The sequence below is a fragment of the Pseudophryne corroboree genome, chromosome 3 (assembly GCF_028390025.1).
Source record: "Pseudophryne corroboree isolate aPseCor3 chromosome 3, aPseCor3.hap2, whole genome shotgun sequence".
NCBI lineage: Eukaryota > Metazoa > Chordata > Amphibia > Anura > Myobatrachidae > Pseudophryne > Pseudophryne corroboree.
In genome coordinates, this window is record NC_086446.1 from 500,705,628 (window position 1) to 500,726,883 (window position 21,256).

A 21,256-nucleotide genomic window follows, 5' to 3' on the forward strand; every position below is an offset into this window, starting at 1 on the left:
TCCGCGAATATTGCATGCGACTCAGAATCAGGTCCTATGTGTTCAATATATTTATTATATATGTAATGGGCAGCTAGTACTCTCAGCCGTCAAGCATTAAAGAGACTTACAAAAGTTCCCTGCAGTGTAGGATGACTGTTGGGATGTCTGCTGCACAAAAGAGATCAAAGGAAGTTCTCACCAAGAAGCAAGTCTTATCTAAAATATATTTTAAGAAGGGGGGGCTAGTTTCAGGCAACCCTGTATCCCATTTCCTGCATGTCCTCTGCTTCCAAAGCAAACAGAGGAGGTTTATCAGCTTTACTGAGGAGGAATGGTCAGACTGAGCTCTCTGGAGTTGCAGTGTAACATGCCACACAACTCCCAGTTTATGTACTACATGAAGGGGAAGATGTGCATGTGAGAAAGACAGACCCTAATCTTTTGTAAGATCTATGTGCACAGATGTGTATGTCACTATCAGATGTTTCTTCCCTTACAATACAATACAAAAGCATTGTAATGACCAATTTAGTGACTAATACACAATACAGTGAGCATTTGACAAACAGCATTTTACACCCTTTGAGGCACAGGCTTCACAACACCTTGAATGTGTCCTGTGGTATCTGGCACCAAGATGTTAACAGCAGATCCTGTAATTTGCGAGGTGGGACCTCCATGGCTCAGATGTTTTTTTTTTTTTTTTTTAAGCACATACCACAGATGCTCCATCAGACTGAAATGTGAGGAATAAGGAGGCCACCTTGAACTTTTTTTCATGTTCCTCAAACCATGTTCCAGAATAATTTCTGCAGTGTTGTAGTGCGCATTATCCTGCTGAACGAGGGCACTGCTATCAGGGAATAACGTTGCCATGAAGGGGTGTACTTGGTCTGCAATGTTTAGGTAGGTTGTATGTGTCAAAGTAACATCCACATGAATGCCAGGACACAAGTGTTCCCAACCGAACATTGCCCAGAGCATCACACTGCCTTCGTCCGCTTGCCTTCTTCCCAGAGGGCATCCTGGTGCCGTCACTTATCCAGGTAAATAATTCACAAGCACCCAGTGCATCTTCCATTGCTCCATTGTGGAGCTCTGATGCTCACGTTACCATCGTAGGTGCTTTTGGTGGTGGATGCACTGTGTATTCTGACACTTTTCTAGCATAGCGATAAATGGAATGGAAGTTGCTCATATCAATTTCTAAACTCTGTAAGGGAGGGGTTAATTCAGACAAAAAAAAAGCAAACAATTCCCTAAACACACAGCACTATAAGCCAGCATAAAGCTGAGTACACATCAGACAATGTGCAAACGACGCAATGTCATCAACCATTTCCCTTAAACTACCGGACAAATGATATAATGCATACACACTGTGCAATCTTCCAAACGACTGGACGATATATCGTGCATCATTACGTCGTTTGGTCCTTAACATGTACACTGCACGGCGTGCTGAAAATTCTTGGTGATATCAGATTGAGCTGCATGCACCAACCTGAAGGTGCGATGAATGACTCACGGTAGTGCGCGATAGTGCATACACACTGAACAATGTGAACGATTTTTAGTCCCGATCCATTGAAATAGGGCACATTGTTCAAAAAACTGTTGTGCACCCAGATTTACATTCTAAGTGATAATAACAATGCTGAGATCTCTATATATGGAAAGCCACCATGCCATGGAAAGGCATCAGATTTGTTAACTGAGAGAATTTAATACTGGCCATACACTAGGACGACCAGCATCCGATCCGATTCCCATCACAATTTCCCTTCAATTCCCCAGAGAGTTTTCGAACACGATTTCGGGGTTTTTGGACACAGATGTGCATACCAGAATCAGAATCAGCTTTATTGTCCAGGTGTACTAACGTACACTAGGAATTCTTTGTGGTACAATGCATCGCCAAGCAGCAACATGAAGGGGTAATACATAGCATAAGCAGGGGGAAAAACGTAGCATACATTACAAACATTACACATATGAGTTCATACTGCACATTGCAACTGTACAATAGACTCGACATATTAGACATATTATACATGTAAGACTAAAAACAAAGGCTGCTTGGCAGAGCAGCACCGAGGCAGCCATCCGCGGCGCCAACTAGGCATCCGCGGCGCCAACTTACGATCTATCGAGCAAACGTATGCCTCACAAAAAGCACATTATCACCTTGAAAAAAATGCCACTCAAAATGATGCTGATCGAATGAACCATTTAACAATGCATCGTATGAGCATAAAACATGGTACAATGGGGGTGATTCCGAGTTGTTCGCTCGCTAGCTGCTTTTAGCAGCATTGCACACGCTAAGCCGCCGCCCTCTGGGAGTGTATCTTAGCTTAGCAGAATTGCGAACGAAAGATTAGCAGAATTGCAAAAAGAAATTTCTTAGCAGTTTCTGAGTAGCTTGAGACTTACTCACAAATAGCGATCAGTTCAGTCAGTTTCGTTCCTGGTTTGACGTCACACACACACCCAGCGTTCGGCCAGCCACTCCCCCGTTTCTCCAGACAATCCCGCGTTTTTCCCTGGCACGCCTGCGTTTTTCCGCACACTCCCAGAAAACGGCCAGTTTCCGCCCAGAAACACCCACTTCCTGTCAATCACACTACGATCACTTCAATGATGAAAAATCTTTGTTCGAGCGTGAGTAAATCTACTAAGTTTTGAGTTAAAATACTAACCGCATGCGCGCTGCGAACCATGCGCATTTTTGCCTTAATCGCTCCGTTGCGAAAATCGGCAATGAGCGAACAACTCGGAATGACCCCCATTGTGCATAGGATTAAGATGGATAATATGGGCTGCATGTATGATAATTTGATGCAAGATTTGACCCGTGGAGCCACGCATCACAACATAATCATACCCAAAACATGCACGATGTGCACATGATGCATCGAACGACGCGTTGAAATCGTACATTCGTATACGATATCGTCCTAGTGTATGGCCAGCATAATTCTCTTTATTCTGGCCTATTGTGCATTGAGCTGGGGGAACGGTTTGCTGTTTTTATCTTACTTCTATCACAGCCAGCATTAACTTTTTCAGCAATTTATCCTACAGTAGCTCTTCACAATGTGTGCTGCACATTTAACAACAGAGATTGACTCTCTATGTCATATGCCTTAAGGTCAAGCTGGGACTTTTAGTTCCACAGCTCCTGGAGAGTTACTGTACATGTTGTCGAGTTTTACACAATACAAATATACAGTAGGATGTACTAAACAGTGGAAAAGGTCAGTGTCAGGTTCCAGGTCAGTATATGTATTTTCTGTGTGCTTAGGAAGGGATGGTCACACCCCTGAAAATGAAAGTATGCAGCTTATAAAAACACAGTCAGCTCAGCCTCCCTCTCCCCGAGCAGGATGTTTTACTTGGCACAAGAGTTTTGTCTCATCTGAAGCCGACACGGATGGAACGCGCTAGGAAGACACGGCAGAAAGCCTGTTCCAGAAGGGTCGGATGTAGGACGTGTAAAGTGTGTCATACGCCTGTGTTCTTCATTGTGTAATGCTGATGATCTCCACAGTACCATAGTGTGCTACTGTCTGGCTCCTGCTGAGACTGAAAAACTAAAGGAAGCATATGTAGGCTGTGAGGGTAAACTACCTGATATATTGTGTGTGCACTATGGCTCTATCCAGAGAAGCAACGAAAACAGGGGCAGATGTATTAACCTGGAGAAGGCATAAGGAAGTGATAAACCAGTGATATGTGCAAGGTGATAAAGGCACCAGCCAATCAGATCCTAACTGTTAATTTACATATTGGAGCTGATTGGCTGGTGTGTTTATCACCTTGCACATATCACTGGTTTATCACTTCCATATGCCTTCTCCAGGTTAATACATCTGCCCCTCAGTTCTCTCACTACTGCAAAACTTCAATTATGCTCAGATCTGGTAAAACTATAGGATCACAGAGCAGTACATTATGGCACAAACCTATGTATGCATATGGTGCTTCATTCTGAGCTGCACGTAATCCGCATGCAATGCCTATGGTCCCGTATTTTAGTGGTTTGTTATAACTGTGTCTGACTCAGAATCAGACCCATAGTGTGTCAGAGCAGAACATGATGGCACGCTGAAGCACAATGGCATGGAACAGTATATAACGGGAAATAAGACATGGCAACATGAAATAAAATATGCACAGTGAAAAATATGGTGACATGAAATAGTATATAAACGCACTCTTTACCAAGAGTACCCATATATGTCATACCTTCCAACTGTCCCGGGAGTTTTTTTGGGATCGTCACACCCATGTGCCGCAGTGGGCCACATGCGGGGGCGAGGGGGGTAGCTGGGTGTTGGGCAGTTGGGAGGCTCCTGTAAAGCAGTGGGACTGGGGGCATGCTAGCAACTCATAGAGCGCTGGGCATGCCCCCCTCAATGATGAACACGGGAGGCGTGGCTCGTGGTTGCATCATTCTCTCGAAGCCACTCCCCATTTCCCTGAGGGCACTCCCTTTTTTCAGGCATCTGGATCTGGACCTCCATAAATTGGGAGGTATGCCATTAAATGGTGTCCCAGGGTAGTATGAATAAAGAAAACCAAGTATTAAAGTACAGTACACAGTCAGGGTTCCTGTGATTATATCCTAACTTTCACAGGACAGGTGACCAGCCTGTGTATAACACTCACTCAGATACAGAATGTGTAGCAGCGTGTTCATGGTAACGATATTGCAGAAGGCATTCATCCACACGATGGACCCCACCATCTTTCCGGAGGTGTTCATAGAAAAACAATAAGTCTTCCGGAGTGCCCTAAAAGAAGACAAATACATTCCATTTCACCACTTACCATCAATAAACATCTCACTCAGATATCAAATATTCCTTGTTTATTAGAATTAATTCATAGCAGTCTATAAAAACCTGACTTTAGGAATCTGTGACACATGATAAGAAGGTTGTAACGGAAATCAGTAAAGGAAAATTATTTAACTGTTGATATCCATACTGTATATGATTGACACCAATCCCAATTTCTTTATGTGCCAAAGGAAAATCACAGCTCACCCAGATACTAAGAAAACCTGAACCAGGCCTGACCAACATGTGGCTCTCCAGCTGTTGTGAAACTACAAGTCCCATGATGCCCTGCTACCGTCTTGCTATTAGGGAGTGCTAAAACTGTGCCAGGGAATGCTGGGATGTATAGTTTCACAACAGCTGGAGAGCCACAAGTTGTCCAGACCTGACTTGGAACATACAGTAGATTTCCAAATGATACTAGATGCAAACAGTCCTTGCAACAATTCTAAACAGACCCGCAATTCACAGCAATCACTTTCAGACAGGGATAATAAACTTTCCCATAGCACATTTATCAAGATATTTGCCTCAGGCTTTTCAGGAAATTGCTGCCCTGTAAAGCACCACAATGCCTAAACAATTAGGAGTGCTGCAAGCCCTACACCTATTATAACATGGAAACATAAGATGATAATGTATTCATGAAAACTGGAACACAGGAAAACAAAGTTGCAACTCAGAGCTACTGTACCATTCAGATTACAAAGTGTCAGCTTCTGATGTATACCTCTTTTTCTCTTAAATGTTTCTATTAATGCTTTAATCCAAAATACGACAATAAATAAATCATTTTCTAACAACTGACAGTGGGGGTCATTCCGAGTTGTTCGCTCGCAAGCTGCTTTTAGCAGCTTTGCACACGCTAAGCCGCCGCCTACTGGGAGTGAATCTTAGCATATTAAAATTGCGAACGAAAGATTAGCAGAATTGCGAATAAACACTTCTTAGCAGTTTCTGAGTAGCTGCAGACTTACTCGGCATCTGCGATCAGTTCAGTCAGTTTCGTTCCTGGTTTGACGTCACAAACACACCCAGCGTTCGCCCAGACACTCCTCCGTTTCTCCAGCCACTCCCGCGTTTTTCCCAGAAACGGTAGCGTTTTTTTCACACACTCCCATAAAACGGCCTGTTTCCGCCCAGAAACACCCACTTCCTGTCAATCACATTACGATCACCAGAACGAAGAAAAAACCTCGTAATGCCGTGAGTAATATACCTAACTGCATAGCAAATTTACTTGGCGCAGTCGCACTGCGGACATTGCGCATGCGCATTAGCGACTATTCGCTCCGTTGCGACAAAAAAATAACGAGCGAACAACTCGGAATGACCCCCAGTGTACGGTTCTGCCCTAATTTTATTTTCTGAGTGAACAAATTTGCTATAACTGAAGCTGCATTTATAAAACAGATAACTAGGAACGGGCAGATGTATTAACCTGGAGAAGGCATAAGGAAGTGATAAACCAGTGATATGTGCAAGGTGATAAAGGCACCAGCCAATCAGATCCTAACTGTTCATTTACATATTGGAGCTGATTGGCTGAAGTGCCTTTATCACCTTGCACATATCACTGGTTTATCACTTCCTTATGCCTTATCCAGGTTAATACATCTGCCCCAATGGGCTTAATTCAGAGTTGATCGCAGCAGCAAATTTGTTAGCAGTTGGGCACAACCATGTGCACTGCAGGGGGATGGGGGGGTTAGATATAACATGTGCAGAGAGAGTTAGATTTGAGTGGGGCTCAAAATTAAATCTAAATTGCAGTGCAAAAATAAAGCAGCCAGTACTTATCCTGCACAGAAACAAAATAACCCACCCAAATCTGCCACATCTGCAGTGCACGTGATTTTGCCCAACTGCTAACAAATTTGCTGCTGCGATCAACTCTGAAGTACCCCCATTGGGCAGCAAGTACAGCTAGGCTAGTATAGCAAGGGCTAAACAGAAGGGTACTGGCATGTTTGGGAACTATTTACTAGTGCATGATATATTCCCCTCAAATATGTAATACTTACTGTAAACTCTCCAGAAATAGGCACATTTGTGTAGACCAGAGATGTGGTCTGAAATATCCTACACTTTACAATCAGGACTGTTGTCAGAAATGATTCTGCCCACTGTTACCCTAGCCTAGCTACAGCCTGCAGCAACCAATCAAAACATATCCCTAGATGCTTTGCGTTAACATACAGTGCTGCACATACAGTAGCATCAGGGGCGTTTTAAGAGAGGAAGAGGCCCGGGTGCAGCCTCCTCCGTTCGGGCCCCCTCTTCTCTGCCGGCAGCGCTGAGAGTCTGAGCACTAGAGTGCTCGGACTCTACTGCGCATGCGCAGATCTCCGGGAAAATGTTGCGGCGGCCATTTTCTGAAATTTCTCTACTGCGAATGCGCAGAACTCCGTGAAAATGGCCAGTGGGCCATTTTCACAGAGTTTTAACACCGTCTTGGAAGTCGCCACGGGACTCCAGAGGGATGAGTATTCAGAAAATGGGTGCAGCGTGTGCGGTGGGGGCCCCCTCTGGACTCAAGGCCCGTGTGCTCCGCACACACTGCACCCATTATAGAAACGCCAGTGAGTAGCATGTTCATATGTAAGTGTTACACAGGTAAGTGTGCAACTTTTTACAAAAGGAAATGTGAGCCATAACTTGCAACAACACAGCGCCATCTACAGACCAAATAAGTGTGGAAAATTATAGAGTAAACGAAACAATCTAAATGATACAAAGTATCTGTCAAGTAAGTCACTTTTTTTTTTCAGAAAGAAAATCTGTACATAAACAATCAAGTAGAAATGTATTCAACGTACAAGTGAGGTAGTGGCTTATGTTTTTGCTTATCGTTACCTTACAACATTGGGTAATTTATAGTTATACAGTATATAAGAAGGGAAGTGCTGTTCCTGAGAAGCTCAATTCGTCATCTTTACCTGTAGTCATGTCTGTGACTTTATGCTAACGCTAGAATCTCCTGGTGTAGAAGCGTGCTCCTGAATGTGCAAGGACTGAGATGCCTACTTCCGCTTGGTACATCTTTATACAACACCTTAGTGGCACCATTGAAACTTACCTATGGTAGGTGCAGAGTATGGCCTCCAATGTAAGTAATTAAGCTCCGGTGTATGTAGTGACTTCAGCGACACACCAATAAAACAGCCCATTTTTGTGCATTTGAATAGCCATTTCCCCAGTCACCGTCCAGGCACGCAGGCACATTTCCAGTATACTTCTAATACCTCTCAATCGCAACAGTGCCTCTGCGTGTACACACAGTGTAACCCATGCACCGTAAAAGTTTTAAGGGTTTTTTGCGCACGCACAGTAGCATTGCATGTGACTCAGAGTCAGGCCCATTGTGTGATGTGGTTTCAAAGTAAAACTTTTTCAATCTAATGAACTGTAAAATCGAAATAACCATATAGCGATAAGAAATTTGTCTATTTAACCAGAATGTAATTGTGCGATATAAAGATAAACTGGAATCAATCTGATACGAACACTCAAAAAAAAAAAAAAAAGAAGAAAAAAAATAATAATATATATATATATATATATATATATATATATATATCACAAAAAAATAACCATGTAATGTTTAGCAGGAATTCGAACATGTTTTGATTCTTATATTCATTTTCCCACAGTCACACAATGAAATTCAGATTCTCTGTAGGTGGTGTGGGGGTGTAAAGGACCCGTGGGTGGGTCCTGAACAGCAGTGGCAAATGATCTTTTTTGGGAATATTCTCTGACAGTTTGGTAACCGTTTATAAAATCTTCAATCTGATTCTGATAAAACTCAATTTACATTGTCTTGGTCTGGTGCCAAGAAAAGAACAGCCGCCCACTTGTGTCCCAGAGATTCCCAAAGGGAGCAACCACATCAGTAGCTGGCTGAGATGTGTGATACAACTGCTGGTCCTCTCCGCCTCCTACCCCTTCTTCCCATGGATAATCCCCAGAACAGTGACCTTGAAAGAGGAAAGTTGGATCCAATATGCTCTATATTAGTGCTTGTTACAACCACTTTTCATCTTACAGCTTCTGGGCATACTTCCCTACTTCCCTGATCTGCTCTTGTAAGATCAAGAGAGTTCTAGGTGGGAGTAGTGGCAGTGTGGCATGATGAATAGTGGATTGTGCATCACTGGAGAACTGACAGGATACTGGACTGCTACCCACTCTCCTGGCTCCCACACATTGATGAATCTCTTGGGACGCTTGCTTTGGGGACTATTTAAGACTTTTGACCATCAAAAATATAGTTTATCATCATCACATATTACAGCAATAAACAATAACCTCTTGGGGCTATTTGTGTAAAAAAAACACATACCAGGACAGGGGCAATCAGAGTAAATAGTAAAGTGATAGCTTTTGGGGTCACTTTACTTATGGATTCAAACGAGGCTTAACTACTATACATAGAATAGGCTGCCAAGGTGGGATCTGATGGCAATACCTCTACTTTAACCTATTGTAAAATAGTCACATTACTAAATTTGATTTAATCAATGCGGAGACAGAAAGTATACAGCCATTTACCTCGGTAACACACTCATAATACACGTCTTCTAGTGGCTTTACATTAGTGATTTTTATGCTACTAATGTAACATATTATAGATAAGAAATCAATTAATTTTGTGGCCTGGATTAAAATCTCCCCCACAAATTGGCCTATCGCCTTGTGACCACATACAGTCACTGAATAACATGGTTGTAGCAGACTGCAAGTTGCATTAAGCCAGTACATTATAAACGAATGCTACCAGTAAAATGTATGAATTTAGCTTTATAGAGATGTGCATTTAGCACCAGTTTTGACACAGCCATGTGACTGGCGCCTCACATCACTAATCTTTCTGTTAATGTTTGTAAATATACATTGGCCGTCCACTTCAAATTTGCTAAATACAGACACACGGATGCTGACCAGACAAACTCTACTCTCTGCAACTGGCAACATTGGACAGACTGTTCTAATCTTACAATCCTCATCTCATCATTTCCCTGTGCTGGATTTCTCAGAATGCATGCATTGGGTGCCATCGTGTTAGTCAAAAAGACACAAAAAAATAAAATTAAAATAGCAATAGGCAATAAAAGTTTCCAGTCATACCAAGATTGAAGACACCTTGGATAGTGTCTCACATCACACTACTAGACTGCAAGCTATTTTGCACAGGACTTACTATAAGAACACAGGGTTATAAGTTCCTTATGGCAGAGTTTCCCATAAAACCACGTGCTTATACTCTGAACAGGGTCTCTTATGATACCACAGATGGTACAATCTGATTAAGAAAATATAAACTCTTTCGCTCTCTTATTCTAAACGTTCATTGGTCAAGCATATTCCATTATTATTGGATGTACTATGAGACATTCTGGCATTATACCCCTTTATAAAGTACATACAGCAGAACAGAATAAATATTCCGATATTTCACAAGCGGAGAGATTGTTATCCATTGTGCATGGGCTAAAACCGCACTGCGCACATACATGAATTGAGGGGTCTATTCAATTGGTGATTGTTTTTCAGTCAGTCTGAAAAAACTGCACTTTTCGACAGAAATAGGTCAAATTTGCATTCGACCTATTCAATGACAGTGTATTTTTCCGACAGTCTGAAAAAAAGGAACTTGTCGAAAACCACGTGGATCGGCGGACTAGCCGCAGATCCACGTGTTTTGTCGAATTAACGGCCAATTCCGACAGGATTTTGGCTGTTTTCGACAATGCTGATTCGAAAACCGGCGAAACCTGATGGAAGTGCCCGCTAATTGAATACTGAACTGGCGGATCCACTCCATTGGAGAGGATCCGACCGTCATTGAATAGACCCATGAGTTGCAATGCCGCTCGCACAGAGGAATCATTCACAAAATGAGTGACAGGTATTGTAGCCAGCATTTGGGGGAGGTAACGTGGGGTGGTCAGATAAACCCGGGTGTGTCAGGACAGTTGAAACACCATTCCATGGGCGTGCATAAATTAGCCTTTTTGATCTCCTTTGCAGCATTAGAGCTCTGCGTGTCAGGTGAGCGACAGAGTTTAAGAGAGGTCAGTCCCACTCAGAGGCTGCGTGGCTGCCCAATCTAATGTACGTCGATGTTACCAATGATTACACTATTGTGTGTCATCGTAAGGATAAGTGACGGCACCAGTTGGCGTACTTAAGTTTTGTAGACATTAGTGTATATATATATATATATATATATATATATAGTGTGTGTGTCAAAGTTAATTCTTTGTAAACATCAGCACGCATGTTTTAATTTTCATATTACACGCAGCTGAATATTTTATGACCACGTTTTAATGAAAGATACAGTATGTAAGGGGTAATGGTTATTACATGGAAATCAGAATTAAAATATTTCCGCTATGTACTTAAGTTGATTCGCAGGGACAACAATAGAAATAAGTCCTTGCAAATTACTTCCGGACAGCATAATGGACCTGAGTCGGGAATCTAGCACTGCACATGTGCAAAGTATCTCTTGCTGGGCGGTATTCAAATAACATATCACGCCCAATCTCCTTTCTAAAGTTATCCCCGGTATCGCGCATATTGCACCCATAGTAATCAGGTTTAGCTGCGTAAAGGGTTGGGCGCCCTCGCTACCCCAGGGGAAGCGAGCTGAAATGATTATACCACGCCCGTCAGCAGAAACAGAACGGGTGTGGAAGGGGATGGCAAGAATTGAATACCCCCCTTCTGAAGGCAACTGGAGCGCGAGGTTTGGTCCCGTTTGTCCATGCCATGCAATGGAGGCCCTCTCGCAGGAGAGGGATCTGACGCTCCCTCTCCTGCAAGAATGCCCAAATAGGCTTAAAGCAGTTTACTCCATCTGATGAAGGCAATGCCCTATGGGACAAAACTACGAAAAGCTTTGCTTACGAGTTCTGCACATAGGGCCTGATTCATATTTGTACGCAAAGAAATGATTTGCATACAAATACGACATTAGCATATTTTGGCAGTTACGATCTGTGAGACTGCAGCTATGATGGCAGTTGTGTCTGCATCTGAATCATTGTGCAATATCTTCAATTCATTCTCAAAACAATACTCCCTTACCTCAGAAAAGCGTTGCTGAAAAGCTACAGATGCCATTAGGAGATGTTAGGTGTTCCACTAGGGCAGTGGTTCCCAAACTGTGTGCCGTGGCTCCCTGGGGTGCCTCGGGACACTTGCAGGGGTGCCCTGGGTTGGTGGTCCAGGACCAATTCAAATTATTTATGGTCAATATAATAGTCAAAACCAGTGCTGGTGGCTGCCAGTCATAAAATATGGGGACAAACAGAAGCAAATCTTGTCCCTCACCACACAATTGAGCATAAGGATGACATATAAACACAATCTACTTCATTTAATATTTCTTTCTAAGTTTCTCAATAAGAAATTTTTGGCCTAGGGGTGCTGTGAAAATAATTCTGATACTCTAGGGCGCCGTGAGTCAAAAAAGTTTGGAAACCACTGCACTAGGGCACAGTGTTATGGAGTCATTTTATCTTTACACAAATTTACAGAGGTCTGAGTATTTAGCTAGTAATATATATTTTACTAAACAGCAAAATGAAGTTCTTGTAAATACCGTTTCCTAAACTGTAAGCTCCAGCTGACAGGACGCCTAATGCAGCATCATCCATTGCCAGTCGCCAGCCTACGAGTTCATGCATATGACCTACAAACTTCTTCCATTGTGTACATCCGTCCGGTCAAGTGTGCAAGTACTGAGATGCCCACTTTTAGTGCCAATGCACTCTGTAATAGGGATTAGTGTGTCTTTATATGCCACCATTGGACGCGCCATCGAACCTAGCCAAGTGCAGTTTCTGGATCTGGCCACAGCCTTTTACACAGCCGCTTGCATTAACACCCCTCGCCACTCCAGAATATGTTCATAATGGACCATTATTGCATGCACTATTAGCCACCTCCCAGACACCACCCAAGAATGCCCATCACTATCCTGCCACATTTCTGATACTGTCTGAATCAATCACAATAGCACATAAGCAGTTGCAAACTAGCAGCATTGCGTAGGGCTCTGAATCAGCCCAAAGACTGCAAATCTCTGGCTCCAGCTAGGACTTTGCATTTTACCTATACAGTATATATACTAAAAGGCCGCAGCGTTTTATACATTTTTTTTTTGAATAGAGTGTTTTTATTCAACAAAATAGTTAACGATACAGACAATTCAGTGTACGCTGGGAAACACAGTTGGCATTATACAATATACTGGACCATATACCTCCCCTACAGTATACATATATAGTGAGCTTTATACATTTGATTAGAAATTATGCCAGCACAAGGTGAAATTGCATTGCTCTACCTGCAATTAACCCTGTATTTGTTCTATTTGGAAGTGCTGGTTTTGTATTCATTTTGACATTGAAAAACCTTTTTGGACATAAAAAAAAGGTTTATTTCTATGTTAAGTCATCCTTTATCTCTCTGTAACCCACACCGATACACTGTAACTCATATAGCTGTGTAAAGCGCATCTCCTGCTGATGGCATGGACATAACTCTCTGATTTAACAACATAATTGCTTGTAGGATGACAAAGTGGTGACATGAGTCGGACTGACCTTTCACACACCGCATGCTGTTTTCCCAGCCAGCTAGACGGGGAGCATGTTGATACTGGCTCACTGACAGACTGTCCTTATCACAATGCAGCGAGAGAAGGGGACACATTACAAAAGCTGAAGCGCATCAGGTCTAGGGGTCAGAAAAGCAGTAAGGCGTTAAGAATCTTCTCTAATGTCTCCTTATATAGATGTGCCTGGACAAACAGAACACCAATATATCCTTATAAGTCTGCTCACAACAGTGATAACATGATGGTCAGTTAGCTCATCAAATATCTCCCACTAGGAAATGGAAGTGCACGTTTCAGTGATAGCACATTCTAGGACTCTAGCCAATTAAAAATAACCACTGTATCTACATAGTGGAGGCAGCTAATTGTGGGCCATAGTTGCTGACTTTTTAATACTCCTCCCAGGAGAAGCTGATTGGCACTTCAGGGGGAGGGCAAGGCTATGATGCCCATTGGCCACACCCCCATCACAGTAAATCCCATGTCCTCAAGGAAGGGGCAGGGCTAAAATGATGGTGATTCACATCATTTTAGCCCCGACGGCTGCATAAGGATGGCCATCGGTGGTTTATCCTTTGGTGGTCACCATCGATGGTACCACTGATGGATAACATCGATGGTGTTTAACTGTAAGGTAACCATCGATGGTTTTACCCATTGATGGTCACCCTTGTTTTACTGTAGAAAGAAATGCGGGCCAGTCAGATCCTGGGGGCGTGGCCTTGCAGGTGTCAGGGGGCGGGGCTAACCTCTGTGCCCTGACACTGATGAAAAAAATAAAATAAAATTCGGTAGAACTGAACCATCGATGGCAGGAAACCATCTGGTTCTCCCTCATCGATGGTAAAAGTATTCAACATCGGTCATAGACCATTGATGATTTCAAATCATTGATGGCCAATGGCCATCCCTAAGACTGCATAGAGGAGCAGCTGCTGATCAATCCAAACCTGTCCCCAGTAAACACACTGGGCAACTGCGGAGAGGTGCAGTCGCTAATCACTCCAGCCTGCCTCCTGTTAATGTGTGTATTTATAATAATAACAGAGCCCAGACATCCAGTGTTTCTTGTGTCAATTATCGATACTTAGCAGTTTTCCTGATATACCGGGGAAAAATAATTTTATGTGTTTTAAAGGTTACCATTCTTTCTTTATGCCAAACAACAAGTAAATGATATAATTGATGCCAGCAATGATAACACCAGCAATGATAGCAACAGTTTTATGAAAACATTGGTTGTCCTTGCCCAATAGCCACAGCCGGCGCCTGTGTATAACTCGATCATCAATGTCTTAACCATTAATTTGTTTCTAATGATGGTTTTAAACAATTGGTCGTGGATGGTACAGCCATCAAAGGCCATCAGTATAGCATACCATAAAAATTGATAATTTTATGATATATTGTGTTGGATAAGTTTTCAACAAATGTTTTTGACCTAATTCAATCATAAAAAAAAAAACAATTTCTGAGCGTTTTTGGAAAAACTATTAGCCCATAGTTTCTCAAACACAGTCCAGGTTTTAAGTACATCCATGCTTGGCCACAGGTGACATAATTAGTAAGCCAATTTGGTTTAACCATCTGTGCTGAGCCATGGATATGCTTAAAACCTGGATCGTTGCGGTGCCTTGAGGACGCATTTGAGAACCTGTCTATTGCCAGTTAAGTGGTTAAGATAGATGCAGAGAAAGTAACTTGAGATATGGATAATCCTAAATGTAGATCTTGTAAATTACTTTATAATGCCTTTATACTACACAATGGTGATAGTGGATATGGACACATAACCTATCAGCTTCATTTATTTACCTGTCCATCTTCAACAAATTGCCCCACATAACAGTACCACTCTCTGGAGCAAAACCATGTGGGCATGATGACTGTTGGTCCATGTGATGTGAACACCTATGGAAAAAAAAAATGCAATGTAATTAATGACTTGTCAGTAAAGAGTCTATTGGGGACAGTAAACCATCATTGCATTGGAAACACTTTGTACTATTGTATTGCCATTTAGCTACTACAGTAGTTTATGTTTTCTATTCTACATTAGTCCTTCATTCCCATACAGATTGAATCTCCCATATCTGAAATGCTTGGGACCAGAAGTGTTTTGGAATATCTGCATACCATAATGAGACATCTTGGGGATGGGGCCCAATCCTAAACATGAAATGCATTTATGATTCATATACACCCTGTACACGTAGCCTGAAGATCATTTTATGCAATACAATATTTGTAATACATTTTGAATGAAACAAAGTTTGTGTACATAGAACAATCAGAAAGCAAAGGTGTCACTATATATCAGTCAAGCAAAAAAAAAAAACTGAATTGCGGAATATTCTCTGTCCATTTGTCTTCATAACTGGATACCTGTTTACTTAAATATAACCAGTCTGTCTACCAGCTACTGGTATTGTACATTGCTATTCCTGGGAGCTATCTGTCTGCTATAGACTACCATTCTATCCGAATAGCTACTATCACTCCAGCTCTGTCTGGCTATTACCAGTCTGCCAGCTGACTAGCAGTATATCTGACAGTTTATATGCGTGGCAACTAACACTCTGCAGATGTTACCAGTTATAGGGAAATATACTATAGTCGAACAAATCCAGGGTCCCTGATATTTCTGGCACTTTTTTTTTTCTAAAGAAGATCAGCAGCAGCACTGTCTCCATTTAACAGAGCCGGCGGTAACTAGGACCCGCCGCCAGAGGTAGAACTAGCAGGGGGATTAGGTAAAAAACAGAACCGGACCGGAACAGTTACTTGAAGCGACCTCTGCTTTGGAGCTTTCTGTGCGCGCTTCCATCCACGGTGGTGTTTGGCTGGCAGCTGTCACCGGCAGACAGAAAAGGAGAGATTATATCCTCTGTCACAGGGGGGAAAGTGAAACTAGAGAGAAAATGTGCAACTCCTAACCTCCTGCTGCATGACATACTAGCTGCTACTGCTTAAAGTAATAGTGTATTCCACACTGCTGCATATACGAGGAGAGGGGGCTGGGGGGGGGGGGGTGAAATATTTTAAATGTAATATTACATATAAGTAATAATTACCCTTTGCCCACGTGGACAGAAAACCCCACAGCAGCAGAGGTCGCTGTAAGGAGCTGGTCTGGTCGGGCATTCCGAAGTCTGAACCATTCCGGTCTTCACGCAAACCCACTAGTGGGGCCCACCACAATGAAGGGGCCCGCAGCCAGTACCGCTGCAGAGCTACAATCAGTAACTCAGAGAGCCCTTCAGAAGGAGGCTTTAGTGAGATCACCATCCCTGCCGGGTCAAGCTGTGAGAGGGATAAGTGCTGTAGGGCATACATGCCTACTCCCCCGGATAAGACTGGAGGCTCCCAAAAATCGGGTGGTGCTCCCAGGCCCCCGGAAAGGTAGGCAAGACTCCCAGAGCCGACCACAGTCCCCCACTGCACCCGTGAAAGTAGGCGGTTTGGGGAGGCCGATTCCTTGTGAATTGTGTCATCATAGCCCTGCCCCCACTGTGCAATGCCAGTAATGCTGTCACAGTATGGCGGGGGGGGGGGGGGAATTTCCTCTTTTCCAGAGCGCCCCCCCCCCCCCCCCCCCCCCTGTTCAGCCGACCTGGTTGCTCCCTCCCTGAAAGTCGGCACGCCTGCATTAGGGAAAGCGGACATAACATTAGCAGTGATGTGCAGTCTAACATATACTTAAAGGGGGCTATAAATATTAGAGATGAGCGCCGGAAATTTTTCGGGTTTTGTGTTTTGGTTTTGGGTTCGGTTCCGCGGCCGTGTTTTGGGTTCGACCGCGTTTTGGCAAAACCTCACCGAATTTTTTTGTCGGATTCGGGTGTGTTTTGGATTCGGGTGTTTTTTTCAAAAAACACTAAAAAACAGCTTAAATCATAGAATTTGGGGGTCATTTTGATCCCAAAGTATTATTAACCTCAAAAACCATAATTTACACTCATTTTCAGTCTATTCTGAATACCTCACACCTCACAATATTATTTTTAGTCCTAAAATTTGCACCTAGGTCGCTGGATGACTAAGCTAAGCGACCCTAGTGGCCGACACAAACACCGGGCCCATCTAGGAGTGTCACTGCAGTGTCACGCAGGATGTCCCTTCCAAAAAACCCTCTCCAAACAGCACATGACGCAAAGAAAAAAAGAGGCGCAATGAGTAGCTGTGTGAGTAAGATAAGCGACCCTAGTGGCCGACACAAACACCGGGCCCATCTAGGAGTGTCACTGCAGTGTCACGCAGGATGTCCCTTCCAAAAAACCCTCCCCAAACAGCACATGACGCAAAGAAAAAAAGAGGCGCAATGAGGTAGCTGTGTGAGTAAGATAAGCGACCCTAGTGGCCGACACAAACACCGGGCCCATCTAGGAGTGTCACTGCAGTGTCACGCAGGATGTCCCTTCCAAAAAACCCTCTCCAAACAGCACATGACGCAAAGAAAAAAAGAGGCGCAATGAGTAGCTGTGTGAGTAAGATAAGCGACCCTAGTGGCCGACACAAACACCGGGCCCATCTAGGAGTGTCACTGCAGTGTCACGCAGGATGTCCCTTCCAAAAAACCCTCCCCAAACAGCACATGACGCAAAGAAAAAAAGAGGCGCAATGAGTAGCTGTGTGAGTAAGATAAGCGACCCTAGTGGCCGACACAAACACCGGGCCCATCTAGGAGTGTCACTGCAGTGTCACGCAGGATGTCCCTTCCAAAAAACCCTCCCCAAACAGCACATGACGCAAAGAAAAAAAGAGGCGCAATGAGGTAGCTGTGTGAGTAAGATAAGCGACCCTAGTGGCCGACACAAACACCGGGCCCATCTAGGAGTGTCACTGCAGTGTCACGCAGGATGTCCCTTCCAAAAAACCCTCCCCAAACAGCACATGACGCAAAGAAAAAAAGAGGCGCAATGAGGTAGCTGTGTGAGTAAGATAAGCGACCCTAGTGGCCGACACAAACACCGGGCCCATCTAGGAGTGGCACTGCAGTGTCACGCAGGATGTCCCTTCCAAAAAACCCTCCCCAAACAGCACATGACGCAAAGAAAAATTAAAGAAAAAAGAGGTGCAAGATGGAATTGTCCTTGGGCCCTCCCACCCACCCTTATGTTGTATAAACAGGACATGCACACTTTAACCAACCCATCATTTCAGTGACAGGGTCTGCCACACGACTGTGACTGAAATGACGGGTTGGTTTGGACCCCCACCAAAAAAAAAGCAATTAATCTCTCCTTGCACAAACTGGCTCTACAGAGGCAAGATGTCCACCTCATCATCATCCTCCGATATATCACCGTGTACATCCCCCTCCTCACAGATTATCAATTCGTCCCCACTGGAATCCACCATCTCAGCTCCCTGTGTACTTTGTGGAGGCAATTGCTGCTGGTCAATGTCTCCACGGAGGAATTGATTATACCGTATATACTCGAGTATAAGTCGACCCGAATATAAGCCGAGGCACCTAATTCTACCACAAAAACCTGGGAAAACTTATTGACTCGAGTATAAGCCTAGGGTGGGAAATGCAGCTCTAGCCGTACACAGCCCTCAGTGCCAGATATGCCCTCATAGTGCCAGATATGCCCCCACAGTGCTGCCAGATATGCCCCCACAGTGCTGCCAGATATGCCCCCACAGTGCTGCCAGTTATGCCCCCACAGTGCTGCCAGTTATGCCCCCACAGTGCTGCCAGATATGCCCCCACAGTGCTGCCAGATATGCCCCCACAGTGCTGCCAGATATGCCCCCACAGTGCTGCCAGATATGCCCCCACAGTGCTGCCAGTTATGCCCCCACAATGCTGCCAGATATGCCCCCACAGTGCTGCCAGTTATGCCCCCACAGTGCTGCCAGTTATGCCCCCACAGTGCTGCCAGATATGCCCCCACAGTGCTGCCAGATATGCCCCCACAGTGCTGCCAGATATGCCCCCACAGTGCTGCCAGATATGCCCCCACAGTGCTGCCAGTTATGCCCCCACAGTGCTGCCAGTTATGCCCCCACAGTGCTGCCAGATATGCCCCCACAGTGCTGCCAGATATGCCCCCACAGTGCTGCCAGTTATGCCCCCACAATGCTGCCAGATATGCCCCCACAGTGCTGCCAGTTATGCCCCCACAGTGCTGCCAGTTATGCCCCCACAGTGCTGCCAGATATGCCCCCACAGTGCTGCCAGATATGCCCCCACAGTGCTGCCAGATATGCCCCCACAGTGCTGCCAGATATGCCCCCACAGTGCTGCCAGTTATGCCCCCACAGTGCTGCCAGTTATGCCCCCACAGTGCTGCCAGATATGCCCCCACAGTGCTGCCAGATATGCCCCCACAGTGCTGCCAGATATGCCCCCACAGTGCTGCCAGATATGCCCCCACAGTGCTGCCAGATATGCCCCCACAGTGCTGCCAGATATGCCCCCACAGTGCTGCCAGATACGTTCCCTCCCCAAGTGCCAGGTATGCCCCACAGTGTTGTTACTTACCCCTCCGTCGATCCCGCGCTGTCTTCTGGAGGGACACGAAGCACACAGCGTGCGCGGCTCTCCTGTGTCCCTCCTGCATCTTCGGCGGCCGCGGCGGGTCTATTATAGGAAGTGCCGGTTCGTGATCAGAGGTCACGAACGGGTATTTCCTGTAATAGAACCGCCGCTGCTGCCGCCGGAGATGCAGGAGGGACACAGGAGCGCCGCGCGCTGTGCGCTCCATGTCCCTCCTTCACACTGCTCTGCCTCTGCCTGCACTGACTCGAGTATAAGCCGAGGTGGCTTTTTCAGCACAAAAAAAAGTGCTGAAAAAGTCGGCTTATACTCGAGTATATACGGTAATTCATTTTAATGAACATCATCTTCTCCACATTTTCTGGATGTAACCTCGTACGCCGATTGCTGACAAGGTGAGCGGCGGCACTAAACACTCTTTCGGAGTACACACTTGTGGGAGGGCAACTTAGGTAGAATAAAGCCAGTTTGTGCAAGGGCCTCCAAATTGCCTCTTTTTCCTGCCAGTATAAGTACGGACTGTGTGACGTGCCTACTTGGATGCGGTCACTCATATAATCCTCCACCATTCTTTCAATGTTGAGAGAATCATATGCAGTGACAGTAGACGACATGTCCGTAATCGTTGACAGGTCCTTCAGTCCGGACCAGATGTCAGCATCAGCAGTCGCTCCAGACTGCCCTGCATCACCGCCAGCGTGTGGGCTCGGAATTCTGAGCCTTTTCCTCGCACCCCCAGTTGCGGGAGAATGTGAAGGAGGAGATGTTGACAGGTCGCGTTCCGCTTGACTTGACAATTTTCTCACCAGCAGGTCTTTCAACCCCAGCAGACTTGTGTCTGCCGGAAAGAGAGATCCAAGGTAGGCTTTAAATCTAGGATCGAGCACGGTGGCCAAAATGTAGTGCTCTGATTTCAACAGATTGACCACCCGTGAATCCTTGTTAAGCGAATTAAGGGCTCCATCCACAAGTCCCACATGCCTAGCGGAATCGCTCCGTGTTAGCTCCTCCTTCAATGTCTCCAGCTTCTTCTGCAAAAGCCTGATGAGGGGAATGACCTGACTCAGGCTGGCAGTGTCTGAACTGACTTCACGTGTGGCAAGTTCAAAGAGCATCAGAACCTTGCACAACGTTGAAATCATTCTCCACTGCACTTGAGACAGGTGCATTCCACCTCCTATATCGTGCTCAATTGTATAGGCTTGAATGGCCTTTTGCTGCTCCTCCAACCTCTGACGCATATAGAGGGTTGAATTCCACCTCGTTACCACTTCTTGCTTCAGA

The 21,256-nt window shown here is 44.7% G+C and overlaps 1 protein-coding gene across 6 annotated transcripts in view; it reads right to left on the bottom strand.

The window, feature by feature from the left end:
* The window catches only part of B3GNTL1 (UDP-GlcNAc:betaGal beta-1,3-N-acetylglucosaminyltransferase like 1), a 995,378-nt gene that overhangs the window by 147,919 nt on the left and 826,203 nt on the right, over positions 1–21,256 (bottom strand). For all 6 annotated transcript variants that reach the window (XM_063961006.1, XM_063961011.1, XM_063961009.1 and 3 more), the window contains 2 exons: positions 15,280–15,375; positions 4,657–4,781 (listed from right to left, as the gene is read on the bottom strand). In XM_063961006.1, coding sequence (XP_063817076.1) covers positions 4,657–4,781; positions 15,280–15,375 — 221 coding nt within the window. The remainder of the gene's footprint in view (positions 1–4,656; positions 4,782–15,279; positions 15,376–21,256) is intronic.